General features: G+C 43.3%; 1 protein-coding gene across 2 annotated transcripts; it reads left to right on the top strand.

Moving 5' to 3' along the window:
- Nucleotides 1-595: 595 nt before the first annotated feature.
- Nucleotides 596-24,892, top strand: plod1a (procollagen-lysine, 2-oxoglutarate 5-dioxygenase 1a). Of its 2 annotated transcripts, none has more exons than XM_061841085.1 (19): nt 596-827; nt 3,738-3,829; nt 4,594-4,724; nt 5,597-5,760; nt 6,163-6,275; nt 6,377-6,440; nt 10,141-10,238; nt 11,104-11,205; nt 12,759-12,890; nt 12,969-13,090; nt 13,220-13,324; nt 14,728-14,853; nt 14,932-15,073; nt 15,219-15,332; nt 16,521-16,586; nt 17,016-17,120; nt 17,266-17,412; nt 20,232-20,357; nt 24,325-24,892. In XM_061841085.1, the coding sequence occupies exons 1-19, from the start codon at nt 731-733 to the stop codon at nt 24,478-24,480; spliced, it is 2,202 nt and encodes a 733-aa protein (XP_061697069.1). In that variant the 5' UTR covers nt 596-730; the 3' UTR covers nt 24,481-24,892. The 2 variants fall into 2 exon arrangements, with proteins under 2 accessions (XP_061697069.1, XP_061697058.1); XM_061841074.1 differs by lacking the exon at nt 20,232-20,357 and adding an exon at nt 20,591-20,716 and having other exon boundaries at nt 601-827.
- The last annotated feature ends 114 nt before the right edge of the window (nt 24,893-25,006 follow it).

Genomic DNA, 25,006 nt, shown 5'->3' on the forward strand with positions numbered 1-25,006 from the left:
TGGAAATGTGAGGATAAAGCTGTTTGTGATGCAGTTCAGGAATCATTTGCAACGGAACAGAGATATGAAATATGAACCATTTCAGTCCATGTGCATTGCAGAGCACCTCTTTCACTTCAGATTTTATTTAGGAGACTAAGGATTAAGAAGAGATAATTGATAAACACAAGCCAAATTAACATCTTCCAAGTATTTTCAAGACTAGATGTATTTTGACAGGGAAGAATTTGCACGTTTTCACTATTTTTATTAAAAAAAAGACACAGTTAAGTGTATCTGAGGACAACAGAGCGATAGATTGATAGATTTGCTACTTTTGAAAAGAGACAGAAGCCACCAAGTAGCGATCACGTGATAGCGGATTTTTTATTACTACATTGTTAATTCCTCAGGGGGGGAAACTTGTTTTCTTTTCCAAATGAGAAATTGGATTTCTGTGGGCTATATAAAAAAACAAAAATAAAATTACAGGTTTTATTTTAAAGCCATGACGTCCGGCGTAATGGAAGGTATCCTGGGAAAGGCTGTAACGGGCCCGGCCCACATTGGACCGCTGTGTGCGGGAGCTCACGTTCGCCGAACACGGAGAAAGAGAGAGAGAGAGAGAGAGAGGCGGGGTGAAAGGGGGTAAGGGTGGGCTCTCCTTTTACAGAACCGGGTCAGCAGGGAAAGTGATTCCGAAATTTCACCCCCGCTCCCTTCCACTCACTCGATCCGTCTTTTGTCCGCCATGCAACTTTGGCAGGTGTTGTCGGCCGTCTTTCTCGCCTGCGCCCTCGCCCTCCTCCCCCTCGGCGTCGACTGTGACGAGCAGCAACTCCGCGAAGGTAAGAGGACGGACACGCGACAACTGCGTCGGGGCTCCCCGTGTTGCCAGTTGGCAATGGCGTCACAAGTCCAAACAAATGACGGACAGCGTGGCCGCCGCTTAAGACGTGCCGTTTAAAGTTCGGTTGGGCTCGCGCGGAACAAGTTGACTTAGTGATGATGTAATAACTAAAACTGTGTGCAGACGAAGGGAATTCTGTGTGTTTGTGCCCCCCCCCCAAACCCTAACTTAAGTTTCCACACTTGAAGAAAAAGTCACTAGTTTCCGAACGCGCCGCTGACGTGGACAGGACTCTTCTTGTTTGTTTCCGCCTGGCTTTCCCGTGGGATGAAATGTCAGCGTGGAGCGGAACGAGCCTTGGAAATTGAACAAAAAACGAGCACAGTGTCTGGACGAGTCACCGGGGCTGCAGAATGTTCTCGACGTCACTTGGGAAAAAAAAAAAAAAAAAAAAAAAACAACGAGGAACACTCTGCTTCTTGGGTGAAGTTTAAAGCTATGCCTGGCTAGGTTTTTGGACAAACAGTTGCAAGCAAGTCACCTTCCACTCTTCATTAGATTTCCATGCAAAATTTTCAAACTTACATTTCTAGTAAAGTAATCTATTTTTAAAATACAGTAGCGCAATGAACACAGGACAAACTGTAGTTTCTCCAACGATAACTACTTCTTCTTCTTTTGCTTTCGGCTTGTCCCGTTAGGGGTCGCCGCAGCGTGTCATCTTTTGCCATCTTAGCCTATCTTCTGCATCTTCCTCTCTAACCCCAACTGCCCTCATGTCTTCCCTCACCACATCCATAAACCTCCTCTTTGGTCTTCCTCTCGCTCTTTTGCCTGGCAGTTCCATCCTCAGCACCCATCCACCAATATACTCACTCTCTCGCCTCTGAACACGTCCAAACCATCGAAGTCTGCTCTCTCGAAACTTGCCTCCAAAACATCCAACTTTGGCCGTCCCTCTAATGAGCTCATTTCTAATCCTATCCAACCTGGTCACTCCGAGCGAGAACCTCAACATCTTCATTTCTGCCACCTCCAGTTCTGCTTCCTGTTGTTTCTTCAGTGCCACTGTCTCCAATCCGTACATCATGGCCTCACCACTGTTTTATAAACTTTGCCCTTCATCCTGGCAGAGACTCTTCTGTCACATTGAACACCAGACACCTTCCACAAACTGTTCCAACTCGCTTGAACCTGTTTCTTCACTTCCTTCCCACACTCTCCATTGCTCTCTATTGACCCCAAGTACTTGAAGTCGTCCACCTTCGCTTTCTCTTCTCCCTGGAGCTTCACTCTTCCTCCTCCGCCCCTCTCATTCATGCACATATTCTATTTTTCTTCATTCCTCTCCTTTCCAGTGCGTACTGTTGGAGGACGCTTTTTCCTTCCTCTGTGTGTTCGTTTAATTTCGGGTAGTGAGAATCTTGGTTACCCAAATAAAGGCTGGAGACGATGAGCAGTTTCTTCGAAGAATTTACTTTCAGAATATTCCAGGCACTTATGAGCTACAGACAATGGCTGTAGCGAGCAGATCACAAGTGCCAAGGTACAGAGAAAGCACACATCCTTTATCTTGTCAGAAGGGCGGACCATGGGTGGTATCAAACCTGTGGCATGACATCTGGGCTTTCCACTTAGACAAAGGGTCTCTCTTTCAACAGGTTCTAGCTGGCAATTAATTATTACAAAGTTTCCAGTATGCAGTTCATCAAGGTTAGCCTACGTGCAGAGATGTGCTCAAGGACACATCTGGCTCTAGAGCAGAGCCCCACTGAGGACATGAGGAAATTATGGAGTCATGACTAAATATGGGCATAAGACTTCAGCACCTCCATCTTTCTAACTGTTCCTCCACCTGTTCCCTGTTTTCACTGCAGATCACAATGTCATCTGTGAATATTATCGTCCAAGGGGATTCCAGTCTAACTTGTGTAATCATCTGACCCTTTGTTTTGAGAACCTAATAAAAATGGGGGACACCGGTAAGGAAGACTCAAAATGGGTGTTGGAATTGAAGCTGGTCAGCCAAACCCATGTCTCCCCGGGCTAAATTGAAGACCTCTCTTATCCCGTCATCTGCATAATTCATCCAGCAGTTGGGTTTAAACCGAACAAGAGATGAACCCGTTGTGTCAGAGTTCCTTGCCACTACCCACTGCTGTCTAGGGAAGGAGTTGATTCAGTAATTTTACATGGCTTTCTTCCCCCCACCCTCACAAAAGTATCCATACTTCTACTTAAGTACAGGCTGACTAATTGAAAATCATTTTTCTTGAGTACACCAATATTGAAGGTCTTTTTCAAATCACAGCAGAGATTTTCCATGGGGAAAACCATTGACTGCGTCGTGAGCTACAAATTAAATTGACTGATTTGTGAGACACGGTGGCAGCAGGTATACTGAAGTTTTTAGTCACCCGACTATAGCGTAATCCCAATACATGCGAGTAGGACACAAAAGAATGGCTATTACTATGTAATGGATTAGTCTTAAATCTGGAGGAAGAAGACAGTTAATTTGTGGGACGCATCAGTGCGCTTGCAGGAAAACGTGGCATTGGGTTAGTGATATGCTCATGTAATGCTTTGAAACTTGTGGCATGTGAAGGGCACGATGGATTCGGTGAAGAATTTGGCAGTCCAACAAGAAAGTGTCCAACTTTCTGTGAATAAAATTGAAGCTTGGATGTCATTGGATCTTCCCTCAGTTTAGCCCGATACACCAAGGCTTGGTTTCAGAAGAGGTCCTGGAAAGTCACCTGAATAGAACTCCAGGAAATAAAAAGTCTGGTGGGATTTGTTCATTATCCACATGGAACATGCCAAAGCTCCTGAGGAACCAGAACCCGGTACCTGACGTGCAGCGGTGAATTCTTTGATTGAATGCCTCTCGATTGCTCTCTTCCAGATAAAATTGTGGTTGTGACCGTCGCAACTAAGGAGACTGATGGCTTCAAGCGTTTCATGAGATCAGCAAAACATTTTAATTACACCGTTAAGGTAGGAAAGCCAAAATTGAACATTGTTACACAGCATGTACATATTATTTGTTACATTGTTTTGTCTTTCCGATTAGTTTGCGTTCTGAGGCTGAGGGTTCAACTCACGGCTCCGGCCCTCCTGCGTGGACTTTGCACGTTCTCTGTGGTCTTGATTGCTTTGTTTCAACATGCTTATGTGTTCTAATAAAGATAATGTAATCAAACATTTGTCACCTAAAATATTATTGGTGAGATTCATACATGTTCCATTTGCTTTTTTCAAACGTGCAGTTTGGAACTGTTCCGGATGAAATTCAGGTTCAGCGTCACAAATTTTGACACGACGTACCCGTCACAATTTACGTGCAAATCAACGAGGAGTATGTGTGTGGCTTTTCACCAAAAAATGGATTGCAATATATATCCTTGGTGGCACGGTGGCTCAGTTGGTAAAACGTTGGCCTCACTGTTCTGAGGTCCCAGGTTCAATCCCGCACCCTCCTGTGTGGACTTTTCATGTTCTCCCCGTGCCTGCGTGGGTTGGGCTCACCTGTCAATCTCAAAAACCACATCGAGACCTACAACTATTCCATTTATATTACTACCTACGGTCAATGAGCGTGAGTCGAGCATGAAAGTCTGCTGTATGCACCGCTACATTATCAATATCTAAACAAATCTTTGTTGATGAAAACATTGCTTCCTTGTTATAGGAAATATGTCTTTATGTAATATGAAAAACAATACTAGCCAAATCCCTTCTTATTATTTGTGTGATTACAGGTTCTTGGTCGAGGTCAAAAATGGAAAGGCGGCGACTACTTGTCCCCCGGGGGAGGTCAGAAAGTGCGAATTCTTAAAGCAGCCCTGGAGGAAATGAAGGATGAGGATAAAATCATTCTTTTTATTGACAGGTAACGTGACTTCATTTCAATGCCGTGTATGTCATAAACATTTTTGTAACCGTCCTCTTAACAGGTGACATCGAGGCTGGTACTTAATGGAAGTAGATTAGTGCCCGCCAGGATTTGAATCTGAAAATGTAAAGTGAAATAGGATTTGAATTTGAAATTTCAAGTGAAATAGGATTTGAATTGAAATGCCTCACAAAACAGTATTTGAATTTGAAATGTAAAATGAAATAAGATTTCAATATGAAATGTAAAGTGATCACATTTTCTATAGTTCCTACAATTCGCTGTCTAAAATTCACCATCTGTGCCACCAGGCAGGGTTACTTCAGGTCAGAACCGAACACCCAGCCAATTGCAGTTACGCTTTCTTAGTCACGTGACGTCACACACTAAGAAAGCGTAACTGGATTGGCTGAGTGTTCGGTTCTGAACTCAAGTAACCCTGCCTGGTGGCACAGACGGTGAATTTCAGACAGCGAATTGTAGCCAGTTGAATTGTTAACATTGAAAAGTTACACTGAAATACAACTATTGAAAATGTCATCACTTTACATTTCAAATTCAAATCTTGTTTTCTGTGGCATTTCAAATTCACATCATATTTCACTTTACATTTTCAAATTCAAATCATGGCGGCACTAATCTACTTCCATAATACTTTTTTAGAAATAGAATTGAAACTTTCATTTCATTCTTAACTAGACCTTAAAATATGAATAAAGCTTCTACCGTATTCCATTCTGCTTGGATTGTTGTCAAAGTAACCTCAGTCAAGGACAAAAAAAAAAAAGCGCAAACAACCTTCTTATTTTGTGCGGGTTGCGTCAGTACTGTATTCATCTTTTTCCTTTTTTCCTTCTTGTGTTCCACAGCTATGATGTGATTTTTGCATCAAGTCCCAAAGAGCTGCTGAAGAAGTTTTTGCAGGCCCAACACAAGGTGGTGTTTTCCTCTGAGACCTTGATCTGGCCCGACAGACACTTAGAGGACAAACATCCGCACGTCCGGGAGGGCAACAGATTCCTCGGCTCAGGGGGTATGTTGCCCATTTTTTGCATTCCATATTTCCTATTGTATACACTCCTCGTGCAGAAACGTTATTACAAATATTTTAGATGATTATATGCGACAGGGTTATACTCAAAGATGTGGTGAATGTCATAAATGTCATTGTATAGGATTTTATAGTCTGAGCTCAGATGGCTTTGTTTTAGCAGAAGGTTACAACGTTCACCTACTGTAGTAGTCGTGCCGTAGTCACAGCTGGAAAGTCGGTTCGCCCGTCTAGAACACAAAAAAAAGGTGAAGTCAACAGAAAAATCAAAGCGGCCCATGCAGTGTTAATGAGACCCAGCAGTTTCAAAAGTGTGTGTACCGTCGTATGTGGCGCGCAGCAAGGTAGCGCGCCTCTTATACACCAGTTTACTGCATTCTTCAGGTTTTATTGGCTACCTTCCCAACATCAAGCGAATGGTTGCTGAGTGGACAGGAGAAGACGATGACAGTGATCAGCTCTTTTTCACCAAGATTTACATAAATCCTGAGAAAAGAGTAAGAAAGTCCTTTTTTTCCCTTGTTTTAGGACCTTCAGTGTTTTGTTATCACATAAAATTGAATTCATCACTGAATAAAGCATTATTGCTGTGTTTCAGAAATCCATAAATATGACACTAGACAGCAAATGCAGATTGTTCCAGAACCTTCATGGAGCTCTTGGTGAGTGAAAGCACTTTTTATTGTCCAACTGCGGTCAAACCTATTTGAACCTGGTTGATGTCGCGGTTCTTGCATGAAACACACTGTGCTGTTTACTGAATACAGCTGCTATGTTGAAAATGTTAAGTGCACCCTTCCAATAATACCTTTTAATTTTACCATCTTTCTTACTTGTGTCCTTTAAAGTGGGAGACTATCAACTTGTGTATGACATGTAATTACATGCGCAGTACGGGACATATAATATATATTATTTGTACAGCAAAATGTTTTAAATTATTTTTAGAAGATGCATTATTAAGAAATCCAATAAATCGCAAAAATATGTTGATCCTTTCAAACTTGGACTAAGTACACATCTATCAAGTTTAACGATGGACTATAGTTAGTCTGGTTTGGTTTGGAACGTTATGTGATTGTGTTTATTATCACCGCACACGGTTCCTCGGTAAAATACGAGAGTAAAGATTGTGAAAGCGAGATTTTTTTATTTATTTACTTTTTGAATGGTGCCAGAACTGCAATACCGCGACAGCTTCTTGGAAACAACGGTTTTATCGCTAAATGATATTCATCAACCTATTGCTCAGTAATTTGGGCACGTTACTTACATACTTGTTGAGGTTTATAATTCTGAAAATATATGAGATTGCCGAGCTCAAGGTTGGATTTGAAGGCATCTGTTCACGGTGTTCCAGTCACTGTGATTTGACGGGCATGTGTGTGCCCGCGTGGCATCGCACTCGTGAATCTGCGGAGTTGAGCATGAAAAATCACGAGCGTAAAAGTTGTTCTGAGTTGAAATACATAGATATTGAAATACGTCGCTTATTTTATGTAGTCTTGACCAATGTTCCCTCTCAGCTGCACCACTGCGCAATTGCGCACTTGTCGCCCACTCTCAGCGCACACGAAAACCGATCCTGAGCAGTGAACCACAGCCTGATGTCTGATTTTTTTTTTTTTTTTTCAATTTTTAAACACGGAAGTACACGGTCTCTAACAACTAGCTGCTGCTCAGCCTACTTCTACTTCCTAGTTTCCCCGACAACGCCCCCCTCCGCTCTTAAAGGGGTACACTCATAATTACAAACAGAACACACACCCGCAACTTTATATCTCCAGGCATGACTGGTGGACCACACCCATAACTTTATATCTGCGGGCATGACTGACCACACCCGTACATTTTTCAAATGTAAGTGACTGGTGTTCTGTAGCAGAGGAAATGTTTTTTTGGGTTGTCATGCATGTCATGAGAATTTTTCCCAATTTCGATCAATTTCAGGTTTTTTTGTTTCTGCCTCAATTCCAGCACAAATCCAAACAAACATCATGAAGTGGTTTATGAGTTTGACTTCCATTAAGTTCCCAGTCAGTGAGAACCGTTATTTGTGCCACAGTGAGGAAATTTGCAATGGTGTGAATATATGAGTAAATTGTTGTCTGTCTCTATACAATAATGTGTGCCCATGTGCTTGACTGGCAAGCGGCTTAGGGTCAAATTTACTTTTCACACAAAGTCACTTGGGATAAGCTCCATCTCCAAAGTTTATATGATACAGTGTATCCTTGATTTAACGGACCCCGATTTAACAAAAAAAATTGCAAGTGACCGTCCGTCTGGAAGGTAAAAGTTTCCAGTTGTCACTTTAACCGGTTGTCACAAAGTCTGTGAGCTCCAGAATTGGCCGCTGTTGTCAATTGGCCCCATGGTGCCATTTACGCTGGAAAACGTATTTTAAGGTTATAGAAATATGACTAGTTTATATCCAACCGACAGACTTACCTTGTGTGCATATGTTGAATATGGGGACATTGCATCAACGGTAATGCTTTAACATTAAGCAGCCATGTTGAATGTGGCACATGTCCAGGCCGTGCATTGACGTAGCGGCCATGATGGCAGGAGTTTCATCGTTTATTGTCAAATAAAGCTCTGCACTGAGAGAGAGCGCAGAGGGCTGCGGCCCCCAGAAGAGCATATGTAAATTGTAAAAATTCGACACACCACAGAGAAAAGTAAAGTTAACAAGCTGCCAAATTTGAATGAATTAAAAAAAAAAATTGCCAAGTCGACACTGCCCCATTCACTCTCATCAAGTGAACGATGAAACTTTCCGTCATAAATGGTGAACTGCAGAGTGGGTGGTGGTGTTGATGTTCAGCTCGGCATGTGTTTTGAAAAACTCAATCCGTCGCTCTTTTTATTTCCTCATTTTTTGGGATCTGAAGAAAGATTACGGAGGCGTTCTGTCAATTGAGGCATCCAACAAAGACTCATTTGAGGCGTGTAGCCTGGAGTGGGAAGTGGACCTTGTAGGCTAAACAAAGACGCTGGTGTAAATCAGTATTTTTTCTAAACTACCAATAAAACTTTCCATGGCAACGCTGGTGTAACTTTCACTCATTGAAAAAAAAATCTTTCTCTGCTTGCGTCAAGCCCGGTCGATATCACGCCCCCAAGAGCCATATACCCCAACGTGATTGGCAGGTTCGTCGGCTCCGCACACAAAACTCTAATAGTGCCATTCATGTACCGATAAAACTCAAGGGCAGGACTAATGTAAAGTTTTCATATTAAGGTAGGGGCCATAAAATATCATCCTGCGGACCGCAGATGGCACGCAGTGCCGCCAGTTTGAGACCCTTGCTTTATATAGGTGGTATACGCCCTAGCCCCGTGATGTCGCAAGGCTGTGCTTTAGCCCTGCTCACAAAATCAGGAAAATTCTAACTGGATAAGACACTTTAGTGATATCTAAAAAATTCAGCACTGTAAATCTTTGCAAATGTCTTCAGCACCCGCAGTATCTTAGCAACAATATATATTTTTTTTTGACAAGCCTGTTCGGTCGTAGTGCAGCAATAGATTTGGAAATAGGAAACACGGTAATTTCTTGCAGTTCTTGAAAGCAACTCGCCCGTTTGTATGTCAACATCAACATCATGGTAAACTAGGATAAAATTAGAAAGTAAAAAAAAAAAATCAAGCATTTTTATTTATTTATTATAACAGTTCAGTTCTGGGCATTTTAGGTTACACAAAAGTACAAAACAATAATTTTTGTACTGTAAAGCAAAGCAAATGTATTTAGTAACGTGTGTACATATGGCCACATAAAAAGGGCTTCATTATAATGGACAATCAGATGTAATGAATGGGTATCTCCCCCCGCCTTCCCTATTAGTCTGTTATATATCGAGGAAAGAAAAATATTGTATTTGACAAAAAAAGCTCTTTATCCCACAATGAACATGGCATATACTCAATTAGCGCTGTTAGTATTATTTGATTTAAAACCAATCCTGCAACAAATCTTTACCTGTGTTTTTTTTTTTTTTTTTTTACACGTTTGATCAATGATTAGTTTTTCTATATCGCATTCAAAGATGCTTCCCGCCAACTAGACGGGGACTGCATGTTTAAACAGAGCTGAGCTGTGTTGTGCAGTTGCCGCCACATTTTTTTTTTCCAAGTAAGGAATTTGTTAGTTCTACGTGAGGTGGGGGTGATAAAACTCCCATCGTCAACATCCTGCTGTATCAAACTGTACTGCCACACGGGAACGGGACTTCAAACTCCCTGAGCACGAAAATCCTACCCAGGCCCAACTAAAGCAAAAAACAGAATCCGAATAAAACTCACGAGCAAGTGTTTTGTACATGTAGTACTTATGTGTATGCGTTGTGTTTTCAGATGAAGTGGTGTTAAAGTTTGAGGATCGACACGTACGGGCCAGGAATTTGCTGTACGATACGTTACCTGTCATCATCCACGGGAATGGACCGACCAAGGTACTCTTTATCCTGGGGGCGTCAAACTCATTTTAGTCGCGGGCCCCTTTCTACTTACGGTTTCACCCAGAGGGCCGTTAGGACTGTGAAACCATAGAAATCTTTCATCGCCTCATCATACAGTATTTACACACGAAATTTATGAACTAGTTTTGGAATCTGAAATCAAGGGTGTTCAACCATTGTTCATGTTTTCACAAAAAAATGCTTATATCGCAACATTATCATTTATGATATATGACAATTTGAAATCTTACACAGATTTTCACAAAAATCACAGATTTAGACACAGATGATTTGGCTTCGCGGGCCACATAAAATCATATGGTGGGCCATATCTGGCCCCCTGGCCTTGAGTTTGACACCTGTGCTTTATCCAATACAGAACGACGACGTGGCAAAACTCAAACAGGAAAGACGCAGCTTGGTCATTGAGCAATTTAATAACAAAGTTGCTGCATTACATTGTTCAAAAACCTTTGATAGTTTAGCTCGGATTTGGAAGTTTATATTACGTGTGTAGAACTATAAATAATTTGGCAATTAAATGAGGACACACGCTCAAAAGATTTGTCCCGGAAACACATTCTTAATAAAAATATACTTCCAATATTTTGTCCTAATTTTTTCCCAACAACTGACTAAAACAGGGTTAGGGTTGGGTTTAAAACTCCATATCACACATATCTTAATAACAGAGAGACTATTGTTGTTGTAGGTATATGATCGTCAAAGGTTTTTCACATTTCACATGACGCTTAAATATTTTTTCTTATTGACAAGGAGTTAATAGTTAAATCAGAATCATACTGAGTCCAATATTTTTTGAGGTACCGGTAACCTAAAAGAAGTCTTTGCTTTACAGCTTCAGCTCAACTATCTTGGTAACTACATACCGAATACCTGGACTTTTGAGACGGGCTGCACGTTGTGTCAAGAGGATCTACGGCCACTCGGGAACCTCAAGGTTAGTTCGTCGCAGGGTTTTGGCAGTCATAAAACTTTAAAGGGAACATTCTTTTTCCAACAACTCAATTTGACCACCTTAAAGCTCCACTGTCATGCCTATAAACATACTAAAGTAGATATTGTAATGAAAAATACATGTAACATTATTCACTTCAATGTCTATACGAAAAAATAAATATGAGCGCAGAGCGTGTCATCCGTGCGCAAAGTTGCGGAAGTTTCATTCGACATCCAAGTGGTCGCCATATTGCCTTCGAATTCATCAGCAGATGTTGCACCGGGACATTGAAAACACGTAGTGGCAACTTGCTACGGAACACGGCAGCTCTTTTTGAAGAAGAGAACATATCACAATTGAGTGAAATGACCGGGGCATTATTACCCTATGGTTTTGAGCCATATTTAGATGATATGCAGATCACTTCTAACTAACAACAGACTCCCCAAAAGTATGTAGCGTACTCAGGAGGACCCATGCTGGGCGGTGGGAAGAGCTCTTTTCACCTCCCGCACGTGGCCAAACCACCTCCTCATCGGGGCCAGTGCGGTAGCCGTCGCCGGCAAGCAACCCATCGCTAGCGAGTGTGTATGACAGTATGTAGCGTACTCAGCCGCGAGCGATGACAATGCCGTGGCCCAGGCGCGATGAGCCGATCACGGCTTCAGCCGGGGTGGCTCATCAGCGCCGGGCTGGGCCACTTTACAGCGTTGTCATCGCTCGCGGCTGAGTGTGCCATCGTCAGCGGCTTTGTTCATCCATTGGCGTTGTTCATCGCTGACGGCGATTCAAAGGATGGCGCACTCAGCCGCGAGCGACATCAAACCCGTAAAGCGGCCCGGCTCGGCGCCACGATGAGCCAGCCACCCCAGCTGAAGCCGTGATCGGCTCGTCACAGCCGGGTCGCAGTGGCTCGTCGTGTCTGGGTGATAAACAATGCCGCAGAAGATGGCGCACCCTGCCGTGAGCGACAACACATTTAGCACCCCTGGCTTATGTGCAGGGATCTTTTGTTGCATTCTGGTGGAATTATGCCCCCCCCCCCTCAATTATTGTTTTTTTTTTAATAGCTCTGTATACACATACCTATCATTTGGAACCCATGAAGCTCTCGTCCTTTGTACCCATGCAATCCATTTTTCACGACGAACCGGGTGTTTTTGAAAAGTATTAATAGTAAATGCATCCTCCCGAGCATTCGAGCAATATCCAACTATACAACGAGCCGGCATTTTGGCAAACACGAAGGAACAACGAGCTACCTTCCAGCAGGTAAAACCCGTATAAACATACGAGACCGCTTGAGTGCGCTCCTGCCCTGTACGTCACTTCCTGCTTCTTCTCGAAAACAAATCCCTCGAGAAAAGCCATATACGTCAAAATCGTCTTGTGTGGTGAAAAAACGGATGGGTCCATTCTGGCTGCCTTTTTTTCCCATTAATAACATACTAAAAATCATGCATTTCATGACAGTGGCGCTTTAAGCTTGCTAATAATATTATAATGTTCACTTATTTGTGTTTGTGAAGTAATTTTGCCCCCCCCCCGATCAGGAAAGTGAATACCCTTTGGTGGTGATTGGTGTCTTCATTCAGCAGCCCACTCCATTTGTCACTGTGTTTTTTGAACGCCTTCTGAAGCTCCAGTATCCCAAGAATAGGCTCAAACTCTTCATTTTCAACAAGGTAACAGGACACAAGCGAGAAATTCTTCATCTCGCTCTGTACTTGTGCAGATGTTCACGTTTAATTTTTCTGCCCGAGGAACCGCATCACGAGCGTGAGGTCAGCTCATTCCTGCAGGAGCACGGAAGCCTTTATCTGGATGTGAAATTCATCGGGCCCGAAGAGGAGATGGACGGAGCAACTGCACGCAACTTGGGCTTGTGAGTCGGCGCATCCCAATAATCATTACAAGTACAGGCAAATTGACGTGGGAAAAAAAATGAACAGATAATTATATGATAATTTAAGATTAAGATGAGTCATTGTTGTCTGTATTTCATTTCTTTTAGTGATATGTGCAGGAAGCAGAAGGACTGCGACTATTTCTTCAACTTGGACATTGAAGTTGTTTTGAAGAATGAGAACACGCTCAAAATTCTCATCGAACAAAACCTGTAAGTATGTTTATCTACTTGAACCTCTGTTACGAACCATTTGTTTTTTTTTTTTTTTTTGGGGGGGGGGGGGGATTTACCTCTAGGTACGTATTATTTTTGTTTTGCAAAAGGTCTCGGTGAAGGCAAATGGAGGGATCTCCCCATGCTGCATGATGATCAATGACTGTGGATAACGCTTGCATCTTAGGTGAAAACGAGTTGCCTGCTACATGGAGTGTGGCAGAAATCTGGTCTAGGCAGAAATCCTGCCTCAGCATTCTTGATCATCCATCCATCCATCCATCTATTTTATTAGCCGCTTATCCTCACAAGGGTCGCAGGAGTGCTGGAGCCTATCCCAGCTGTCAACAGGCAGGAGGCTGGGTATACCATAAACTGGTTGCCAGCCAATCGGAGGGGACATCGAGACAAACAGTCGCACTCACAATCACACCTAGGGGCAATTTTGAGTGGCGAATTAATCTTAATGTTGGGATGTGGAAGAAATCCAAGCACGCACGGAGAAAACAAGCAAACTCCACACAGGTGGGTCCGGGATTGAGCCCGGGACCTCAGAACTGTGAGGCAAACGCTTTCCAGCTGAGCCACCGTGCCGCCCATTCTTGATCATCCAATTACAAATCTCGTAGCGTTTCTGATTGATGTCTTTGTATCTTTGTTGTTTTTTTTTGTGCTATTTTTTTTAAGTGACAAAATTTGGAACGAGGCAATACAAAAAAGAATCAGAAGAAATGGCAGCTAATTGGTCAGTACAGCAATTACTGTACGATCCCACTTTTTATATTTAAAAAACATTTCCCTGGATCAGTTAGTCGTGGGCGCCACGGTGGCCCAGTTGATAAAGCGTTCGCGTTACAGTTCTGAGGACCCGGGTAAAATCCCAGCCCTGCCGGTGTGGAGTTTGCATGTTCTCCCCATACCTGTGTGAGTTTTGAGTTTTGAGTTGAGTTGAGTTTTCTCCGAGCACTCCTTTTTCCTCCCACATCCCAAAAACATCCAACATTAATTGGACACTCCAAATTGTTCCTAGGTGTGATTGTGAGTGCGGCTGTTTGTCTCCATGTGCCCTGCGATTGGCTAGCAAACAAGTTCAGGGTGTACCCCGCCTCCTGCCCGTTGACAGCTGGGATAGGCTCCAGCACTCCCCGTGACGCTCGTGAGGATAAGCGGCAAGAAAAATGGATAGATGGACAGTCAGTTGTGCCAAAATAAAATAATGAATTACAAAAGAAACGGACAAAAAACACCACCAGAATCTGAATTTCTTCGTGTTATTTGGAGGAAGGCGATGACGAGCGGAAGTCCTGCTTCCCTTTCCCGTCCTTAGTTCAAGTTCATGAACAATAAACGGTTATTGTATTGTACTGAATTGTAATAGCACGACTTCAAATGATCGTTAGGCCGATCGTGGCACCGCTGTTGACGCGGAGTGGGCGATTGTGGAGCAACTTCTGGGGAGCCATCAGCGCAGAAGGCTACTATGCCAGGTCTGAGGACTACGTGGAGCTTGTTCAAGGGCGTAGGGTGTAAGCAGCTTCTATTTTCGTAAAGGTCATTTTTCTGATAAGAATGTTGGTTTGGAGTGTAACCGCTCATATTTGCAGGGGAATATGGAATGTGCCGTATGTCACCAGCGTTTACCTGATGAAGGCCGGCCTCCTCCGCTCCGAGCTTTCAGACGACGATTTGTTTCATTCACATTCCCTGGACGCTGACATGGCTTTCTGCGAACGTGTTCGGAACAAGGTCAGTCACATACAAGATTGATATTTAGCTACTTCATCTGTCCTGTTATTCATGGAAAGTAATTGAAATTGTAAATCTTTACTGCAGAGCTTTAGCATCAATACGAATGTATTATGAAGATGAAATGACCTGCCTTTCTTCTCAGGGGGTCTTCATGTACGTATCCAACATGGACACTTTTGGGCGCATCCTCTCAACAGAAAACTACCAGACCAGCCATCTGCATAATGATCTTTGGCAGATCTTTGAAAATCCAGAGGTGGGAATAGATCTGTAGGTCCTGATAGTCTTGCACTGCACAGGGGTATTACATCCGCAAAGGAGGCAAGACAGAAAATTTTAAAAAGCCATATTGGATGTCTATAAATGTTTGTGATGTTATGTCATTTGAAATATGTTTGGAACTCAAAGTTTCATGTATTTAATCTCATTTTGTACTAGTCCACCCTAAAAAAATCTGACACGATGAAACTGTGGCAATATTACTTGTGGTAATAGCTCATACATTAGCCGTAATAACAAGTACCGTAATTCCCGGCCTACAGAGCGCACCTGGTTATAAGCCTCACCCAGTACATTTGTAAAGGAAATACCATCTGGTACATACATACGCCGCAGCTGTTTAAAAGCCGCAAGTGCCCACATTGAAACCCACATTGAAACACGAGATTTTAACAAAGTAAGACGGTACACAGTCAGTTTAACGCTAGCGCCGCCGCGCTAAAGCTAGCGTCATGCTAGGAAGGCCGGTTAAAAAAAAAAAAAACATACCGCAGTAACACGGTAGTGCAGTGCTAACAGGGCCAGTGTTATGGTCTGAGTGCACTGCCGTGCCGAAAAGTCTCCTTGTGATGAACGCGCATGTGTTGCTAACAGGGGAACTCTGGGCACGCGGAGCTTACGCTTACTGGGAAATCTCCCGGTCTCATAGTTCCCCTTCTTCTACATAGGGGGAGCTAACATACCTTATAACCTAACCCTAACCTAACCTTAAAACAAAAGTTGATTAAAAAAAAAAGATATACAGACATATGTATGTTCGCTGTGTTTGTGTTTCTGAGAAATCCATAGCGAACATGAACACTCGGCGAGAAGTTGTCGAATGGCACATGTTGAGGCATGGATGGGGATCTTTCAGAGTGACCAGAAGTTTACAAAAATACTCACAAAGTGACTTTGCAGCACAGGGAGCGCTCAGACCATCACACCGGATCAGTAAACGTCACTTCCTCGGCACATGTATTCCACCGGTCTCACTCTTACCTTTTATCGCTGAGTGCCCCCTCGCGGTCGTGACAAAAAAAAAATGCATAAATTAGCCACATCACCGCATAAACCGCAAGGTTGAAAGCGTGTAAAAAAAAAGTCACGGCCTATAGGTGTTTTTTTGGACAATTGTGTTGTATGCTATGGAGGGCCTGAATATTATGTTTTGTGCTCATTTCAGGACTGGCAAGAGCGCTACATTCATGAGAACTATACTCACATCATGAAAGATAAACTCATCGAAACTGTGAGTTGTCGATAACGTTATAAGTTCTTGTTTTATTCTTTTGTTATTTCTACTTACCTGCGCTCGCTGAAATAAAAGTTCTTTTTTTTTTTTTCGCCACAATGAACACACACACCAAGGAGCTGCTCTTGGCCACAGCTCACCTCCCAAACACTCACGCAGACTAACTAGTCCTGCATGCCTCTGGCACACACATGGATCTAACTCAGACTTAACAATACATGCAGTATTTTCTTTACATTTTATTTGTATTCAAATGTTAATGCTTAAAAAGTGTTTTAAGAAGCTCAGTTTCCTTGCGGGAGTTGTAAAACAATTTTTAAAGGTCTCTTTATCGCATATTTCGACCGATTGCAGGTGGGTCTGTAACATATGCCCCCGCAATGAGTGGGGATGGATAAAATTTGCTTCACCTTTTGTGTTCCCCAGCCTTGCCCTGATGTATACTGGTTTCCAATATTCAGCGATATTGCTTGCAACCACCTGGTTGAAGAAATGGAACACTTTGGCAAGTGGTCAGGAGGCGCGAATGTGGTAATGTTGCCATCCTTTATCTGTTGTCTCCAAGTAGAGTCCAATCTCTAACTTTGATCACATTTCGTTGCCCCCCTCTAATGAGTTCATATCAGTTATAACTGGGAGAAATTTCTTTCGGTGTGATTATTTTTGCATTTGCCAGGACACTCGAATCCAGGGCGGCTACGAGAATGTCCCCACCATTGACATTCACATGAATCAAGTCAACTACGACAAGGAATGGCACCAATTTTTACTGGAGTACATTGCACCGGTAACAGAGAAAATGTATCCTGGTTACTACACCAAGGTCAGTCCTCAGATAGTTGCTCGTTTGTATGAGATTAAAATGAAATTTCAGTATTACCTATGAGCTGGAGCAGGAGCCCCGGAACTTAAGGGGTTGTCTGGTGGACTTGCAGAACCACCACAAACCCAGGGAAGTGGATTTTGGTAAGGCTGCAGTATGGATTTCATAGTATCGTAATTTCTGGACTATAAGACGCACCTGATTATAAGCCTCACCCAGTACATTTTTAAAGGAAAAATCATTTTGTACATACATAAGCCGCACCTGTCTATAAAATGCATCTGCTCACATTGAAACACGAGATATTAACCAAAAAAAAACAATACACAGAAAGAGTTTTCAAAATTTTAATAATATACCTTAGCTTTTCTTTCCAAATAGTGCCTGTGACGCGGCAGTAGCACAGCAGCAATACAGTAGTAACACATCACTAACAGGGATGGGTTAAAAAAACATACCGGTAAAAGTCACTGAGGCGTGGCAGTATCACAGCAGCAACACGATTCATGCCACCTGCTTTTATTACCTCTGAAAACTTTTTTCGTCTTTTTACATTGCTGCAGTTATTCCCGCTGCCGTTACACGCGTCTCACCATCGATTCATTTATGTCAAGTTTAGCAGCAGCTCTGTTTCCTTCTTTATCGACCAGCTAGATTGCTTTTAAAACGAAAGCTGCGTCACATACATTTCTTCTTGCCTTTTCCATGTTCATGCTAATTGTATTCATGCACAAAGCGTGAAGTTCCATTAAACGTGCATCTTCTTCGACACATATTCCACCTGTCCCACGCTTACCTTTTCAGCTTGAGCGCCCCTGACGGCCATTAGAAAAAAAGCATAAATTAGCTGCATCATTGCATAAGCCGCAGGGTTGAAAGCGTGTGACAAAAGTCGTGGCTTATAGTCCGGAAATTACGGTATTGCATTCCAGTGGGAGAGATTCAGAAGATTGGTTTTCGGGTAAAGGAGGGCAAACTGTGTGGAAACTATTGTGAGTACTGGAAGAGTACAATTCATGTGGGACTGAGATTCAACCTGCGGGTCAACAAGGTGAACGTAATGATTTTAGCTCTCTGTAACATGAAGTTGTTTTTTTTTTTTTTTTTTTTTTGACAGATGACAGCAGGGGTTTCATAAAGAGTAATTGAGCTGTTAGTCACATAGTGTAATATTTGTCTTGGCGTGGCTTAGCTCTGACTCCAGCTCCGATTTTACTTACCACGTGATGAGTCTTCTCCCTGCTCCTTGGCGGTGACTTCATTTTGTATTTTTCAACATCTGTCCCGTTCAGTAAATATTGTATCTGAAGGTTGCTCGTGATTCAAATTTCAAAAATCGACTGAGCGACGGGTTGTAACTACAAAAAAAACAAAAAAAAAAAAAAACAAGATGGCCATTAAGGCTCAATTGTGGAAACACAATGGCACGATACGGACGAACATTGACCGGAAGGCAAATATTGCAAATTGGAAACTTTCTCTGGGGATTGACCGGGAATTGAGGGTACAGTATATCTGATGGAAACTATGGTAATCAGACATAAATAAAATATTTTGTGTTGTCATGATCAGGCAGAGAGTCACTGATGGTGTAGTAGTACACCTTTGGTGCAGGCAGCGTGGGATCGATTCCCCCTTAGTGATGTTGTCGATATCTGCCCTGCGACTGACTGGCGACCAGTTCAGGGTGTAGTCTGCCTTTCGCCTGAAGCTAGGCTACAGCTATCCCACAACCCTTGTGAGGATGAGCGGCTTGCATAATGACATGACATGAACAGGCATCCAACCAAGTCGATAAAGTCTGGCTCTTTGTCCACATGGAATTGCATTGCGGTACCTAAATTGCTCCATTTTTTTCACTTGAGCGATGGTGGAAGTAAAGCTTACTCACACCTGAAATTTTGTTGCTGTATTCAGAATTATGCTAAAATATATTGTCCCCAGGCGGCACGGTGGATCAGCTGGTAAAGCATTGACCTCACAGTTCTGAGGACCCGGGTTCAATCCGGGACCATCTGTGTGGAGTTTGCATGTTCTCCCCGTGCCTGCGTGGGTTTTCTCCGGGCACTCCGGTTTCCTCCCACATCCCCAAAACACGCAACATTAATTGGAGACTCTAAATTGCCCCGAGGTGTGATTGTGAGTGCAGCTGTTACTTTCGATGTGCCCTGCGATTGGCTGGCAAGCAGTTCAGGGTGTGCCCCGCGCCCCTCGTGAGGATAAGTGGCTAAGAAAATGGATGGGTGGAGTGCATGTGGAAAGTATTGACAGATCTGAACTATGGATCCAATTAACACACAGGTGTCAAACTCAAGCCTCGGGGGCCAGATCTTGCCCGCCCCATGATTTTATGTGGCCCGCAGAGGCAAATCATGTGCATCAACTTACATGATTTTTTTTTTTGTTAAAATCTGTACCAAAATTTCAAATTCTCATATATTAAATGGTAACATTGAGCTATTAGAAGCATTTTTGTTAGCAAACAACAATAGTTGGAAAAAACCATTGCGCTTGATTTCTGATTCCAAAACTAGTTCATAAATTTTCATGTGTAAATATGATGAGGCATACGTAACCCTTGTGAGGATAAGGGGCAAAGAAAATGGAGGGATTGATATTCTCCCCAATGTTCCTCCTCAAGTTCCCACGAGGAAAAAAAAAAACCTACGAATTTGTTCATTCTCAGTTTATTCCTATTCATCGCCACAATTTCCTCTCAATCCCACGGCAAGTTTCCAACTTGACAAATTCCCAAATTCCACGACCCGACTCGCTCCCTCGGCTGTGTTGCTGTGCTGACAAAACGTGTCTTCTTTCAGTGCACCACTCCTTTGAATTTCGTGGTGAGGTACAAACCCGACGAGCAGCCCCTGCTCGAGCCTCACCATGACGCCTCCACATTCACTATAAACATTGCACTCAACAGCAAAGACGTTGACTACCAGGTAACAGTGAATGGGGGGAGCGAAGAGAAGCTTCAGGAACTGATGATGCGGGTGACGGGCGCCCCTCTCTGCTTCTTCTGCTCCGCCTGTGCACCTGAATGCTGGATGTGGAAGCGGGTCTTTGTTGAACCAGAGTTGCACTGGCGTACCGTACACTCTGTCCGTGGGGCCGCTCGTGCAGTTTCTACGCGAATGCTTGCATGACTTTCCTCCTTTCTTATGTGTGTTTGCAGGCTCATTTTGACTTGGCCTTTGTAGTTAGGTATAAGCCTGATGAGCAGCCCTTTTTGAGGCCACATCATGACGCCTCCACATTCACTATAAACATAGCTCTCAATCAGAGGGGCCCTGATTACCAGGTGAGTGGCATCAGAGGTTGGTACAAATTGGATATGATAATCAGTTATGGTTCAAGTGTCCCAATGCCTGGGACAAATAACAGCAAATCCTATCGATATATGGTCTCACAAGAAAGTCAGTCATCCCTCCTGGAAGCTGGCACCTTATCATGGTGGAGGGGTTTGTGTGCTCCAATGATCCGATGAGCTAAGTGGTCTCGGGCTTCATTCCCCTGGTAGGGTCACCCATTGCAAAAAGGTTTGAGGGAAGGGACCAGACAAAGCACAGCGAAGGGACTCATAGGATGAAAAATTTGAATGGGTTGAAGTTTCCCTCGCCCAAATGTGGGTCAACGGGGTCTGCCTCTGGAGGTGGGGATCAAGGGCGAGCGCTTCTTGGCCAAGCGTGCACCACTTGTGTGAGGGGCCATATGGGTAGTGTAAGCTGGCCAGCGGCCGAAGGCCGGCACCTTAGCGATCCGATTCCCGGGTACAGAAGCTGGTTGGACCGTCACTTCTCTGGCAGGGAAGGAACCTCCTTGGTAAGTTCTGTCCAAGTGTGCTAGAGAGGAGGGTTAGTCGGCAAGTCAAATATGATATTCAGGAAGAGCAGTATGATTTTCATCCTGGCCATGGAGCAGTGGAGTGGCTCTACACCCTCGGCAGGTCCTCGGAGGTGGATGGGAGTGCGGCCAACCAGTTCTAGGTGTGTTGTGTGGTACCTGGAGAAGGCATCGGACCGTGTCCGTAAGGGAGTCCTGTTGGGGGTGCTTTGGGTGTAAGGGGTACCAAACCCCCTGATCATGGCTGTTTAGTCCCTGTATGACCAGGACCAGAGTTTTGTCCCCATTGCTGGTTCCAGTGAGGGTTGTACTGCTGCCCCTTTTCACGGATTCTGTTCAGAACTTTTATGGACAGAATTTCTAGCCGCAGCCGAGGCAGTAGAGGCTGTCCGGTTTGTTGGCCTCAGCATTGCATCTCTGCTTTTTGCAGATGATTCTCTTGGCTTCATCAAACAATGATCTCCAACTCTTGCTGGAGCGGTTCCCAGCCGAGCGTGAAGCTACTGGGACGAGAATCAGCACCTCTAAATCTAAGACCATGGTGCTCAATTGTAAAAGGATGATCTGCCCTCTCCAAGTCTGGGATGAGATCCTGCCCCAAGTGGAGTAGTTCAAGTATCTTGGGGTCTTTTTCACAAGTGAGGGAAGAATGTAGTGCGAGATCAACAGGCGGATCGGTGCACCATCCACAGTGATGCGGACTTTGTATCCCGTTCGTTGTGGGAAAGCATGGAAAGGCAGAGCTCTCAATTTACCGGCCAATCTACGTTCCTATCCTTACTGCCCCTGTGACCCGACCTCCAATAAGTGGTAGAAAATTGATGGATAGATTGAGGCTGGAGCCAAGATTTTAACTCTGAATTTTAGAATTATGAGATGTATTAACTTATGCCCCGCAAAATGTTTCGTTGTGGAGTTTATTTCATTTAATAGAAATAAATGATCAGCTTTAAGCTTGTCTTAATTGTTTGGGAGCAAAAGATACTTTCATGTATTGTAACTATTATACCAGACTGCCAATCTCGCCAAGCACAGTTAAGGAATGCCGGAGCCAAAACTTTTCATCAAAAGTTCAACATTCTTTGGCTGGCATGTACATTTCTGATGTTTCACACTTTCCTATTCAATTTTTTTTTCCATTTGTGCATTCAAAGGTTTGTTCTCTTTTGCATGAATTATGTTGTCATTGTATGTATCTCATTTCCCTGCATCTTCAATACACTGAGCTCATCAGCGGAATTATCATGTAATTAATTTGTACTGTAATATACTGCATAGAATGTGGCGTAAATGTCATACAATGTATGTTCTATTCTTTATATTTCCTTAGTCCTAATGTCTTGCCTCATATATATATTTTTAAAAGCGATACTGGTGAGCTATAGCGACACGAGGCAAAACTAGCTTTATTTCCACAAATAGAAGCCTGTGCTCTCATGGAATAATTACAAGGTACTTCATCTAGTTGGAACAAATAAACACTTCAAATTGATGTCTCTCAGTCGTGGCACCGTACAGTGGACCCCTGCTACAGAGCTCGTGCACTTACGTAACTAAGTCAGTTGGAGATCACGCAAAAATACGTCTCATAGCACGACGCCCAGAGTTTTGCCTGATACCGTTAAACATTTAGAAGGTGTTCATAAACGAAGGTACGTGGAAAAATGAGAGACACTTGGCATAGAGGACCCCTATTTTAATGCCGAAGTCGATCTTTTCGCCGATAAGAAATTTGACTGTTAACCCGCTTGCGCTCGTCTTGGGCAACTGGATCTACACATGGATCTGGTGAACAAGTCGTCGAGATTTACACGGAAAGGTTTGAAAGTGTATAAAAGTCTGGACACATACAAATACTTCACTGCTGGATCTGTTCTCAACGGGGACACAGCTCGTGAAAGCGGAAGTGTGTTCGGCTACACGTTAAGCTTTGCCGAAATCCATTGATCTTTTCAGCTAGTATTCAATACAAATACCAATATTGAAATAAATGACCCCTAGTTTTACACAAACTCCCATTTTTTTAACTATGATTGGGACAAGCTCTTCCGTAGCATTTTCCAAAAAGTATTTATAATGCCAAGTTGGCTCATTTGAGAACAATGCGTTAAAAAAAAAATAAGACAGTCGGCTCCTCACACGAAGTGTGTTGCGGCCACACGTTAACCTACGTAAACCTCTGCTGGACCGACGTTTTTTTTCTTATTTTAAATACACATTGGACTCATTTGAGAACAATGCATATTAAAAAAAAAATAATGTCTGTCGGGGAGAGGTTGGCCGCAACGCGCTTCCGTGTACGTTGGAGACGACTCATTTTTTTTTTTTTTATGCATTGTTCTCAAATGAGCCAACTAGGCATTATAAATACTTTTGGTAATTTGAGATTATTGAGAAGAATAATTCCTACCTGAAGTGAAGTGACGGCTCCACAGGCGTGTGTATTTTGGTTGGGCACCATCCACCTTGTTTAATTGCCGAAACCCATCGATCTTTTCAGCTCGTATTCCATAGAATGACCTCTTTGAATATCTGTCTCGTCTGTTGTGACAAGTAACAGCACAACAAGTCTCGGGCATTGTGAATATTCTGCTCCGGTTCAATGTCCCCCACACTGTCGAGCAGCTCTTTTTGACCGGCAATATGGCGCCGTGAAAATGGTGACGTCACGTGCACAAACTGTTCACAGAGGATATGAACCAGGCCAGACTGTGAAGAAAAGAAAAACATTGCAGCATATTGACACAATATTATAATTGGATTGAACATTTCTTCTTGTTTTTTAACTCCCAAATTTTTGAGCATGCCAATAAACCACCAGCAAGTATTCTCGGGGTCTCTCCCCTCCCAAAAAAAAAAAGAAAAATTGCAAAAAATGTGGGGAAAAAAAAAAACTCCACTAACAGGTGAATCCACAGGTACTGTTATTACACTATTGTTGCAGTAAATTGATGCACCAGAGGCATAACAGTTAAGATGGTATTTTGGTGGAAGCAGATGCTGTATAGAATGAGGTACAATATACATATTTCTATACATTATATATGACTGTGTGATGCACCGCAGGGTGGAGGATGCCGGTTCCTCCGCTACGACTGCTCTGTCGAGGCTCCTCGTAAAGGCTGGGCTCTCATGCACCCTGGCCGCCTCACCCACTACCACGAAGGCCTGCCCACCACAGCCGGCGTCCGCTACATCGCAGTGTCGTTCGTGGACCCCTGAGCCCCTGCAAGTCACGGTTGCCGCACACAGGCAGCGTATTTAAGATGCATTTGATAAGTCTCACGGTCGACAGCTTCAGTTTTTACTTTATGTGCTATTGTGCCTGTCTCCGAGAACGATATTGCACAAGTTGAACCACGAGTTATATTTTTGAAAACACACAAAAAGGGAACTTGCGCCCATGAATTTTAGATTGTACATATGTTTGTGACCCACAGCTGTACTGTCAAACCAGTTTCATATTTATTTTTTTTTTTATTATCAAGTGTGCATGTGCAAACCGACTGTCCCGTGCCTGGCATTTTGTTGGCTTCATGGTGGCTGTGTTAGCTGTCCATACTGATTGATGCCAAACAACTTCAACAGCCACAACCGTGGAACAGGCCAGACCAATAAAACATCTTTCAACAGATTAATCTGTAATGTCATCTTGTAAACATCACTGATGAGAATGACCAATTTGGAAAAACACTGAAACTGTTTGCCTTAGGGATTGTGCGGGGGGTGGGGTGCCCCCCCCCTTTGG

The sequence above is a fragment of the Syngnathoides biaculeatus genome, chromosome 2, assembly GCF_019802595.1.
Source record: "Syngnathoides biaculeatus isolate LvHL_M chromosome 2, ASM1980259v1, whole genome shotgun sequence".
NCBI lineage: Eukaryota > Metazoa > Chordata > Actinopteri > Syngnathiformes > Syngnathidae > Syngnathoides > Syngnathoides biaculeatus.